The sequence below is a fragment of the Tripterygium wilfordii genome, chromosome 15 (genome assembly GCF_013401445.1).
Source record: "Tripterygium wilfordii isolate XIE 37 chromosome 15, ASM1340144v1, whole genome shotgun sequence".
Taxonomy (NCBI): domain Eukaryota; kingdom Viridiplantae; phylum Streptophyta; class Magnoliopsida; order Celastrales; family Celastraceae; genus Tripterygium; species Tripterygium wilfordii.
In genome coordinates this window covers 4,342,630-4,355,177 of record NC_052246.1, presented here as the reverse complement: position 1 = coordinate 4,355,177, position 12,548 = coordinate 4,342,630, and the positions used below count along the sequence as shown (strand labels likewise).

The 12,548-nt window shown below is 38.7% G+C and overlaps 1 protein-coding gene and 1 non-coding gene across 2 annotated transcripts; both read left to right on the top strand.

Moving 5' to 3' along the window:
- The first annotated feature begins 5,170 nt into the window (after positions 1–5,170).
- LOC120016901 (FT-interacting protein 7) lies at positions 5,171–8,893 on the top strand. The gene has a single exon (XM_038869872.1). It carries the CDS (start codon positions 5,526–5,528, stop codon positions 8,715–8,717), a length of 3,192 nt encoding a protein of 1,063 aa, XP_038725800.1. The 5' UTR covers positions 5,171–5,525; the 3' UTR covers positions 8,718–8,893.
- Positions 8,894–11,610: 2,717 nt separating this feature from the next.
- Positions 11,611–11,743, top strand: LOC119980172. Its single transcript, XR_005463809.1, has one exon. It is a non-coding gene; the product is annotated as a small nucleolar RNA Z247 (small nucleolar RNA).
- The last annotated feature ends 805 nt before the right edge of the window (positions 11,744–12,548 follow it).

Here is a 12,548-nt window from a genome sequence, read left to right as displayed (position 1 = left end):
TTTCTATAGTGAGAGACCTCAAACTTTAGGAACATTGATGGTCATAATAATAAATTAACAAAAGGACTTCTGAATTTGCAGGTTGTGGAGGCCCATATATATCATGTACTGCAACTCGCGCTACAAGTCATGCTTAATTGTTTTGGTCCTTGTCATATATATATATAGATAGATATTTAGTGGTAATAAGGCTGTAAATTTACAAAAAGCCATAGAAGAAGACAACAAAAAAACTCCAAAACCCACCAGCCTTTTTCATTATTATAACCCATGGACTGACGTGTACACCATGTGCCACTACTTCTCTCTTAGCTTGGTCTCATCTCTATTGTCTGTTTTTTCTTCTTCAATTTGTGGGTGTGTGCGCCCTAGATATATGTACACACTAACATACATATGTGTTGTATATATATACATGAGAACCAATTGAGGGCTTGGAGGAACGATCTAGCCTTGTTGCTTGATTGTTGAGTCATGAGAGAGAGAGAGAGAGAGAGAGAGAGAGAGAGAGAGAGAGAGAGAAATTAAGTTGTGGGTATGAATGAAGGAGAAGAGGTATTTGGAATGAAGTTTGATCCAAGATCCTTTGGAATCTCATCGATCGAGATCTTGAAAAAGAACATGTCTTGATAATTGGATTGCTTGATTTTGGGGTTTCATTTGGTAGAAGCTTTAGTTTTGATAACATCATGGAATTATAGTATATGTAGAGTGATGATCTCGGACCAGGCTTCATTCCTCATGCCTTGCTTTTCCTTGCAAAGAAATACAACATCTCTAGGAGGTAAGCCCTCTCTCATTTTTTTTTTTGCTAAATTAAGGTGTGTTTTTAATCATAATACTCCAGTTGTGTTTGTAATTAAGTTATTGTTTTCATGCTAATTAATATGTGGTTTTCTACTTTTTTTGATTCTCTTTTTGCCAATGAAAGTGGAGCACCTTTCAATTTATCAAGATTTTGATATGATAATTCATTTCTGTTCACTCAAGTGTATATATATATATATAAAGAGAGAGAGAGAGAGAGAGAGAGAGAGTCTTCATGCATAATAATTTTTTGAAAAGAGAAGATTCTTATTGAAGCTAATGATTTGATTGATTTATTTTGAGATATTTCTCAACACTATTTCCCTACAAAAAAAGGGTCTTGTGGCAATAATCAAAGCTAAAACAATGGAAATATGTAGTAAATTGTGATTGATTTAATTAGCAGTGTTAAAATTTTCAAAATAGCACATGTTGTTTTCTTTAATTTCTTTTTCATATGCAAAGAAACACCATGTAAATATGTATCCTGTTTTCACGAGAGATGGGTTATGTTATTTGAATGTGATGATCAGATTCATATATATATATATATATATACACCCCAATAGCTTTTGTTGAAAGGATGGAAATATATACAAACAAAAAACTCTCCTCTCTCTCTATATGTATATATAATCAAACAATGACAACATATTCTGTTATACAACTTTGTACCTTATATTCCCAGTCCCAGACAGACAAACAATATAAGACAATATTTGTGAATTGTATTGTTTTATCTTGACTTGGAAGAAAATCTTGAGTCTATCCACACCAATAATGTAATGTTCTTCTTTCATATTTTCAATAGGGCCTTGATTTTGTCCTTTTTTATCATTCTTGTTCATCAAATTAGGGTTAATTATATTGACCATTTTGAACTGCATATCACACTTTATATATATATAATTCATGTGGAAGAAGTTGAGTTTTCAGTTTCTTTTAGTGTCAGTTCAACATTGAAGTACTAGCTCTTCATGGTGATGTACTTGTATCATGAAATTTAAATAGAAATAATACACTGGAAGATTTTTTTTTTGTTGATGTTAGTGGTTCATTTTAGTATAAGTTTTTGAGAAAACTAGTCAGGAAGCTGCGTAATGTGCGGGGGAGTGTCAAGAAAAATATAAAAATTAGTTAGTATTACCATATATATTTTTATAGATTCAAATACTATTACCGTGCAAATCACATAGATTTTTATTTTTTTTGATGAAATTTTTTCTTATTGACTTAGGCCATGTGGCGCGACATATAGACTCTAAACATTTCAATTTGTAAGTATTGTATATAGGTAATTTTGTAAAATTAGTACTAAGTACGTATTTCAAGATTTATAATGTAACCATAAATTTGTTTCAGTGAAAATCTAAGCCGCTGACTCCCATCTACGTAGACATATTGTCAAACAATTTAAATATTCATGAGTTCATTCTCTCTTCTTTTTTTCTTTTTTTTTTGTTTATGCTTGCATCGATCACTTGTAAAATCATTCTCCCAATTATTTATCATGTAACCCTAACTTGTTTAAGTGAAATTATTGATCCAAGTGTTGCTTCTCTCCTACTTTATCTTTACGTTTCTTTGCTTATGTTTGCATCACTAATATAATTACTTGCATCAAATTCTAGGGTTTGTAATTAAGAGTTTATAGAGCTGTATTAATTTCAATTTTAGAATATTAATGAGGGAGAGCATAAGCTCTAAATAGGACTGTTAACAACATATAATACCACGTCAGTAAGGTTTATATCTTTCAATGTGTACATATCTTATTAATTAAGCCCATTTTCAAACAACTAATTAAGCATTTTCCTAGGTTTGGTGAGTTGGGTTTGGGAGGAACAAACTCGTGAATACATGCATCATGGTCTAAGCCCCATTTCAAACAACTAATTAGGCATTTTCCTAGGTTTGGTGAGTTGGGTTTAGCCCATTTGTTAGGTTTGGCAGGAATAAACTCATGAGGATAGTTTGTTGCATGTATTCACGGGAATCGAAATCTCAAAGCGATTAATATAATTATTTGTCGGGGTATGAAACTATGAATTTCTAATAGGGAAATCATTACATCATGATATCATCTTGTCGTGTAGATAAATATTACACTATCGATATATGTTAGTCCACACACTAATACCATCATTTAATTACCTATGACCCGATCACCATTTTATTACACACAACATATGTATAAACTTTGATCAAAGTACATGCACACAAATGCCTAGGACCGGCCGCAGGCGTAAAACGAACTCAACTAAGGCTTCTCGAAGCTCTTGCTTAATATAACGACATAGGAATGGTTGAGTTGATTTGGCAAGAATAGCTCCAGTATTAGAGAGACCCAAATTCGACTCATCACATTAAAACTTTATAATTTACTTTAATATTAGAACAAAATGTGGTGATACCGTGCTATAAACAATTTGAAATTTACGAGACAAGAACAGATCAGGAGCTCTACAATTCTTCTTAATTTTAGAATCTGAAATTCGCATATGATGCAAAGTCATCTCATCTCTTTTTTAATAATAAAATCAAAAAAACATATGTGAGGAGAGAGAATGGTGTGACATTGTTTGGATAAAAGTAAAAAAAAAAAATGATGCGATATTTAGTTTGACCGTTAGATCTAAAATTTTAGACTCCACAATTATTGAGGAATTGTAGAGCCCAAATCTAACAAAACATGAAATTATATAATTTAAGTGTTTTTCTTGTTCATTTGCTGCCCTAATTATATGAATGATAAAATGGTTGAACTTTTATTGACATGCCCCCTCTTACAAGGTACGTGTTAAGATATGTAAGGAACAACTTTAAACAAAGTGAAAAAGATTGCTTTTTTTAGCAAAGATGAAGTCATAAAAAGAACATAAAGATTTCAGGATTGAAGTGAGATCAAACATATATATAAATATCTCCAAGACAAAGCTAGTTATTAACCAATTTGTTTGTTAAAACCATTCTTTTCTTTACCTAGAAAGGACTCGAACCCTCGTGAGCAATCACATGTCATAATGTCGGAATATAGTATATTTTGAAAAAAAAAATTCAAAAACCTAAAAACTAAAATATAAACCTTAAATTCTAAATCCTAAACTTTAAACCATAAACATTAATCTGTAACTTCTAAAATCTAATATATCATTTTCAAACAAATAAAATCATGATTTAACATGTTTTTAGGGGAAAATTTTAGCTACAATTGTAGCTAAAAATTGGATCCCCTCCCATCCATCCTTCTCCACTATGTTCACAATAGAAGAAGGAACCTCCTCTAGCCAAACTCTAGGAACGTCAAACTCATGTTTTTCTTGCAAGTGTATGGGCTATAGAATTGTATTACCATGATACATGTTTAAAACATACCATCCCCATTAGCAATGTACATATATTTTTGATTACTTAATGCATGGGTCAAAAACTTCCTTTGAATATAGTCGAGCCCAACATGCCCACAATATGAGCTATCTGCTCAACAAAGGCTCACAAGAGCCTAATAACTCATGATCTAGGTTGTTTACTCAACAAAGGCCCACGAGAGTCTCAATCGAGCTCAATAGGCCCACAACCTAGATTGTCTACTCAACAAAGGTCCACACGAGCCTTAGTCAACAAAGGTCCAAAGCCTACATTGCTAGTCTATGGGCTCACAACCCAAGAAGCCCCTTCATTGGCCCATGATCTAATTAAAGCCCAGTGCTTGACAACTCAGAGTTCACGTGCCCATTACGTGACTAGGACCCCTATAAATACATTGGGTCCCTGTCACAAAAAGGATCCAACTTTTGGAGGTATTCCGCTCACTCTCTCTACACTCTTCCCACTTCTCTCACTAAAAATCCTGCCACCGTCAACTAATTTGACCATCGAAACTTCCTTGATCGACATCACACCGATGTCATGCTTTATGGTCTACTTCTAGTGTGATTTTTACGGGGTTTTCGAATGCCTAGTTGGACATTACTTGATACACTTAATCAATGAAATATTAGCAATGTGAACATCTAATTATATATATCATCATAGTTCATTTGTCTCACCCAATTTTCTTCAGTCGGTTTCAAAAGCATATATACTTGATTAGTAGAGCCCCACCTACATAGCAGAAATGCCACTCACGTTCCAATCACATACACTAATAGTCCACCATTCCTTCCTAGAAGTGCGAGAAAGAGAAGGTGCACACTGCACAGTAGTGTTTCTGCCCAAGCTTTTGTCAAATGACCCAATTATTATTATAAAGCAAAAGTGTCGGAGGATGACACAAAGTAGAGTCATCCCCTGCCAGACGGTGACTCCCATCTTTGAAAAAAAAAAAAACCACACAACAACATTACCATTGGTGCCAATTCAATTCAAGGTTCAAATCTTTTGCACAAATATTCTTAACCGGCCAAAAAGCAAAAGCTATACGTAGATGGTAAAGAATCTTCAGTGCAATGTAGTCCAAAAGGAAATTCAACAAAGAAAGAAAAAGAAATTATGGGGGGTCTGTCTTGAAAGGTGATTGTTCATCAAGTTAAGTACCTTTAATTTCTTATCTCCTCCGACTAAGCTCCCACTACTCAGATTCACTTTTTCTCTTTACTCTGTTTTAGTTTCACACTCTATATAACAACTCTTATAGACACTAAAGAGCTCTCCTTTTTTTCCTTCACTGCGAAAACTAATTCAATAATGTGATACTGATTACACACAAAACAATAACAATGGCTTCAACTTCAACCCAGAAATTGATTGTGGAGGTTGTTGATGCGAGAAATCTGTTGCCGAAAGATGGACAAGGTACTTCCAGTCCTTATGTTGTGATTGATTTTTATGGACAGAGGAGGAGGACGCAGACAGCTGTTCGGGATTTGAATCCGAGCTGGAATGAGGTTCTCGAGTTCAATGTTGGTAAGCCATCTAATGTGTTCGACGATATGCTTGAACTAGATGTTTATCATGATAAGAATTATGGGCCGACCCGGAGGAACAATTTTCTGGGTCGGATTCGGTTGAGTTCGAGGCAGTTTGTGAGGAAAGGAGAGGAAGCGTTGATTTATTACACTCTGGAGAGAAAAAGCTTGCTCAGTTGGATTCAGGGCGAAATTGGGTTGAAGATTTATTATGCCGCTGAAGTAATACCAATTCCGTCTCCTCCGCAGTCACCACCACCGCCAGCAGGGGAAGTTAAGGTGGAAAAGAAAGCGGATGGACCAGCAGCAGCAGAAGATGCGGCTGCAGCGCCACGGTCTGAACAGTCTGTTGGTCCCGCGACAGATGATGCAAAATCTGATACGCCTGCGGAAGTTGGACCCACCATAGAGCCTGCTAAAGCCGAGCCACCAACTGAGTCACCAGCGGATGATGCAAAGCCAAAGGAAGAGCCACCAGCTGATGCTGCGGCTCCACCAGAGACTGAAAAGCCTCCGGAATCAGAGCAACCGCCCACTCCTCCTCCTGATACGAATGCGAGTCCAATCGATCAACCGCCAGAAACAGCAGATGAGACGTCGGAGACAGCTGAGGAGGACATTGTTTTGGAGCCGATGGCTAAGAGGGTGCTACCACAACCAGAAGTGATGGCTGCATCAGTTTCAGGGTCAATTCCGGAGGTCAAAGTAACCAGAATAAACGGTCCACAACCCATTTCGAGATCACCATCGACGTTCTCCTTGGAGTCTCAGGAAAGTGTTCAACTCGAACGGTCATCGTTTGATCTAGTTGACAAGATGCACTACCTCTTCGTTCGTGCGGTGAAAGCACGATCCCTCCCTACAAAGGGCAGTCCTGTCGTAAAGATTGCCGTTTCCGGCACCCAAATACAGTCAAAGCCTGCCCGTAAAGCGATGTACTATGAGTGGGACCAGACATTCGCATTTGGCCGCGACTCACCTGAATCTTCCTCCATTTTAGAGATCTCAGTTTGGGACCCACCACTGGACGCTCCATCTGATGTGGCAGGTGTGAATTTCTTAGGTGGCATTTGCTTCGACGTGACGGAAATCCCACTCCGAGACCCACCAGACAGCCCCTTGGCCCCACAATGGTACAGGCTGGAAGGTGGAGGAGCCCACAAGGGCGACCTGATGCTTGCCACGTGGGTGGGAACCCAAGCTGACGAGTCATTTCCCGATGCATGGAAGACCGACACAGCCGGTAGCATTCATTCTCGAGCCAAAGTCTACCTCTCGCCGAAACTGTGGTACCTTAGAGCCACCGTGCTTGAAGCTCAAGACATTTTGCCTTTAATGGCGTTAAAGGAAGCGTCCTTTCAAATTAAAGCACAGCTTGGCTTCCAAGTTCAGAAGACCAAAGCCGCCGTTACTCGTAACGGAGCTCCTGCTTGGAACGAAGACTTAATATTTGTAGCCGCCGAGCCATTTAGTGACCACTTAATTTTCACAATCGAATTCCGGCAACCGAAAGGACCAGTTACTCTTGGTCTAACAAGAATACCGCTTACAGGCATAGAGCGACGAGTCGATGATAGGAAAGTGACTTCGCGGTGGTTCAGCTTCGAAGATCCAAACAACGGGAAAATAGCATACAAAGGTAGGGTCCAACTAAGGCTATGCTTTGATGGTGAATATCACGTGATGGATGAGGCGGCGCACTTGTGCAGTGATTACCGTCCCACGGCGAGGCAGTTATGGAAACCACCGGTCGGCACTATTGAGTTCGGTATAATCGGGTGCAAAAATCTGTCACCGATGAAAACAATCGACGGCAAAGGATCCGTGGATGCGTATACGGTGGCTAAATACGGTACCAAGTGGGTACGTACGCGTACAGTGTGCGACAGTTTGGAACCGAAGTGGAATGAGCAGTACACGTGGAGGGTCTACGATCCATGCACGGTGTTAACCATTGGTGTATTTGATAGTTGGGGTGTGTATGAGATCGACGGTTCAAAAGAGGCCACGCGTCCAGACTTACGTATCGGTAAAGTAAGGATACGTATATCTACTCTTGAAACCGGAAAAGTGTATAGAAATACGTATCCACTGCTAGTGTTGGGAAATGCTGGCATGAAAAAAATGGGTGAGATAGAGGTGGCTGTACGGTTCGTCCGTGCAACTCCAACTCTAGATTTCTTACACGTGTACTCACAGCCATTGTTACCGTCGATGCACCACATAAAGCCTTTGGGGGTGGTACCGCAGGAGATGTTGAGGAGCACGGCAGTAAAGATCGTGGCCACACACTTGTCGCGATCAGAGCCGCCGCTTAGACGTGAGGTTGTGCTTTACTTGCTTGATGCGGACTCGCACACTTTCAGCATGCGTAAAGTTCGTGCCAATTGGGTTAGAATTATTAACGTACTTTCGGGTGTAGCTGATATCGTACGGTGGATAGAGAATACACGTTCGTGGAAGAATCCAACGGCTACAATACTTGTACATGCACTGCTGGTGATGCTGGTGTGGTTCCCTGATTTGATCATTCCAACTTTAGCCTTCTATGTTTTTGCGATTGGAGTGTGGAAGTACAGGTTCCGGTCAAGGGACCCACTACCGCACTTCGATCCTAAAATCTCATTGGCTGATTCCATTGACCGTGATGAGCTGGACGAGGAGTTTGATGTAGTGCCAAGCACTAGATCACCGGATGTGGTGCGAGCGAGATATGATAAGCTGCGTACGCTCGGTGTACGTGTGCAGAATGTATTGGGTGATTTCGCTGCACAAGGCGAGCGTGTACAAGCGTTGGTGACGTGGAGGGATCCACGTGCGACGGGGATGTTTGTGGGGCTGTGTTTTGTGGTGGCTTTGGTTCTCTACTTGGTACCATCAAAGATGGTTGCAATGGCTTTTGGATTCTATTATCTCCGCCATCCGATGTTCCGTGATCGATTGCCATCACCGGCTTTGAACTTCTTTAGAAGACTACCTTCACTGTCCGATCGAATGATGTGAAAACGTTGCATGATGCAATGTTGTAGGAGAGAGTACCTGATCAGTACTTAATTAGTTTTTTGTAATTTTATTGCAGTTTATATTTTACGTAATTCCACATGAAGCACTTTATCATCCATGCAATCAATAAGATTATATGAATAAGAATTAAAGCGGAAATTTATTTTTAATTCAAATAAGGGAATTTACGTATTTGTTGGTCTAGGGATGGCAACGGGTCGGGTACCCTTCCAATTAGTAAATACCAAAACCGTTTCCATTTAAGATACTCTATACCAAAACCGTTCCAAAACCATTTAAAAAACCATTTAAATTTCCAAACCCAGAACCGTTCCATAACCGTTTACCATCGGGTACCCGTTTACCATTTAACTTTTAATATTTTTATTTTTTTCTTTTTGATGATTATATTAATATAAATTAATATTGAGTATGATTTATATTAATTATGATTTTCTAATTCAAATTAGTCTAATTTATAATTTTATTAGAATGCTTCTATAAATATATACGTTTTAATATGCTTTATCATGTTATAATTTGATATCATAGTAGTATACCTTTATAGATTATTTATAATATTATTACTACAATGAATCTTTTTATTAAACGGTTCGGGTACCCTAAACTTTACACAAAAAACCAAACCCGACCCTAAACCGTGACGGGTTTGAAAACCAAAACCAAAACCGTTTCCAAAACCTATAGGATCAGTTTTTGGGTTTTAAACGGATCGGATACCCTGCGGATAATGCTCGGATCGGTTTTTTTTGCCATCCCTAGTTGGGTCTGTTAGTTTTGGTTATGTTTCTCAGGTTGATAACGGAGTGGCGCATTCTCTTGCTAGATTTTCTAAGAATTTTGATGACTTATGAGTTTGGCCAGAAGTTCTCCTACTTATATTTGTGCTTTAGTTGGTCATTAGGCTGTAAACCCTTTTATTTCTTGATTTCAATGGTAAGTTATATTCTGATTAAAAAAAAAGAATATCATCCTAAATTCCTAATTGACATAATTAATTCATATTTTGAGATATACTTCAATGGAAACTAAATCTTCCCTATTATATGCCCACATTGCTTTAAATCGTAAATATTATCCTTGTGATGCATACTCCACCCTAGGCTTTGTCATCTTCGACCTGTGTTTTTTGTTCAAATGGTTGCGGATTTTGATCGCCTTTACAAGGGTGATTTGTTGTATTGTTGATATATACGAAAGCTCCATTTTAGTATAAATTAAAGGGTATTTAATTTGCACAATTAAAAACTATTTCCAAATCCTCAAATTCATGAATTTATTAACAAAGACATTAATGTATATCACAGATAATGGTATGCTCATTAACAACTATCCTAAAAACATATTTTAACAAATCCAAATCATTTTTAATGAAAATTGATTAATTTAGACATATACCTGATATATATAGGAAATCCAGACAATTCTCTTCCTATTGAGCAAAAAAATACACTTGATCTCAACATTTTCCTAATCTGTTTTCTTCTATAAATTAATCCACCCCAACCCATTCTTCTTCACTCAACTCCAAAACCAAAGACTTAATTAGTCCTCTATTTTGGTTGATTAATTTGCCAATAATTGCTCAACCATGGCAAGGCTCATGGTCACTTCAGTAGTAGCAATGGCAATATGCACCATCATGGTATCCCAAATTGTAGTCGCTGAGCCAGCTGCTGCTGCTGCTGCTACCACTGGTTCTGATATGAACTCAATGCAATGTTGGGCTGCTTTGTTAGAGATCAAAGGGTGTGTGGAATCAATTACGAAGGTGTTCCAAGGCAGTGGAATCGTGGAAGTTGAGCGTGCTTGCTGTGAAGCTCTTCTAGCCATCGTTGAGAATTGTTGGCCCAAAATGTTCACATTCCACCCTATTGTTCCACCAAAGCTCATGGCATTCTGCAGTGCTTTTGCTGCAGCACCAGCTCCCATTTAGATGCTTCAAATAATTTGATCTGGTTGCTAGTAGTGATGGATATTATGTGCTTTGTGTCTATTATGGATTAATAATAAGAAAAAGTTATATTCCTTGTCTCTTTGTGTTGTGTTTGATAGAGATAATCCCTCTTAATGATTATCTACTACAATTACTTATACTGTTGCCTCAAATAGTCACATGATTAGCTCCTAATCAATTACATATTTATCTCCTTAAGTCATGCAGTGTAATATATCTTTACCAAATTTGTTGTAACGTCAACGATGATACAAGTCCTCTCTGTAATATATATATATATATATATGGAGATAATGATACATATCAATACAAGAAAGTTTTACCTTCGTCAAGTCTATTCTTTTATGGTATCGGAGCTTTGATCATAGGTCTCCATCGTATTAGTCTTTCCATTCATCTATTCTCACTAAACTCCAACATGGCCAATACAGATATCACAGTTACCATACCCAATACCCAAGAACCCTCCAAACCTCTTATCATGTGAACATTCACAATTCTGTTAAACTCACCTCTACCAATTACCTTTCTTGGAAACTCCATATTGAAGCCATTCTAGTCGGATATGATCTGTCTAAATTTATTGATGGTACCTACTCTGCACCACCCGAGAACATCACAGACAACAATACCACCCAACCCAACCCAGAATATCATACCTGGCGTCGTCAAGACAAACTCCTCTTTGGTGCACTTGTTGGCACTATATCTCAACCTCTCATTCCTTTTATTAATTAGGCAAAGACCTCTCGAGACATCTGACAAGTTCTTGCCAATACTTATGCTCGGCCAACTCACGGTCACATCAAACAGATTAAGGATCAGATCAAGAACATCGACAAAGGAACACAAACCATCACTGAATACATGCAGTTCATTAAAAGTCGAGCTGATGCCCTTGTAGCCCTGGGTAAACCGATTGATGCTGAGGATCTTACTGAAAAGATCCTTGACGGTCTTGATGATGAATACAAATCTATTGTTGACATCATCAATGGCCGCGATACACCTATTTCCTTTCATGAGCTCCATGAAAAGCTGATCAACAAGGAACTCTCGTTGAATGTTCGCCAATCAAATAACTCGCCACTGCTAGCCACTGCCAATCCAGCTCATACCCGGTTCAAACCAAGTACCTCTGGTAATCGCGGACAACAACTTCCATGGGTCCTTTGCTCTCAGCCTACCCAACGGTCCAACCCTGGAAATGTCAACAGTCGACAGGCTCCTCGACCATATTTAGGTAGCTGCCAGTGGTGTCGTGAACAGGGACACACTGTTCCTCAATGTTCGGTCTTCCGCCAGATGCAGCCTACTTTGCAGCCCACTGCTGCTCCTCGTCGCTCATCTCCATCGTAACCTCGTCCTCATGCCCCATGGCAGCCCCAAGCCAACTTGGCAACCAACAACAATGCAGACAACACCACTTGGCTAATGGACAGTGGTGCTTCCCACCATGTCACCACTGATTTGAACAACCTGTCATTTCATACTCCATACGATGGCTCTAATAATATTGTGATTGGTGATGGCACGGGTCTTCCTATTACCCACACTGGTTCTAAATCTCTCACCACCTCCTCTCATACTTTTTCCCTAAATAATGTTCTCTATGTTCCTACCATGCAAAAGAATCTTATTTCCATATCTAAATTTTGTTAGTCTTAACAATACTTCCATTGAGTTCTTACCCACTTCCTTTCTTGTGAAGGATCTTCGCACGGGGGCAGTTCTTTTGCAGGGTCGAACTAAGGATGGTGTGTATGAATGGCCGGTCCCTTACAATAAATCGTCATCGTTAGTTGCCTTTTCAAGTGTCAAGGCCACTTCATCCGAGTGGCATCATTGACTAG

Bases quoted from the DNA above. Each gene is read 5' to 3' on its own strand.
- LOC120016901 (XM_038869872.1), top strand. From the start codon at position 5,526: ATGGCTTCAACTTCAACCCAGAAATTGATTGTGGAGGTTGTTGATGCG.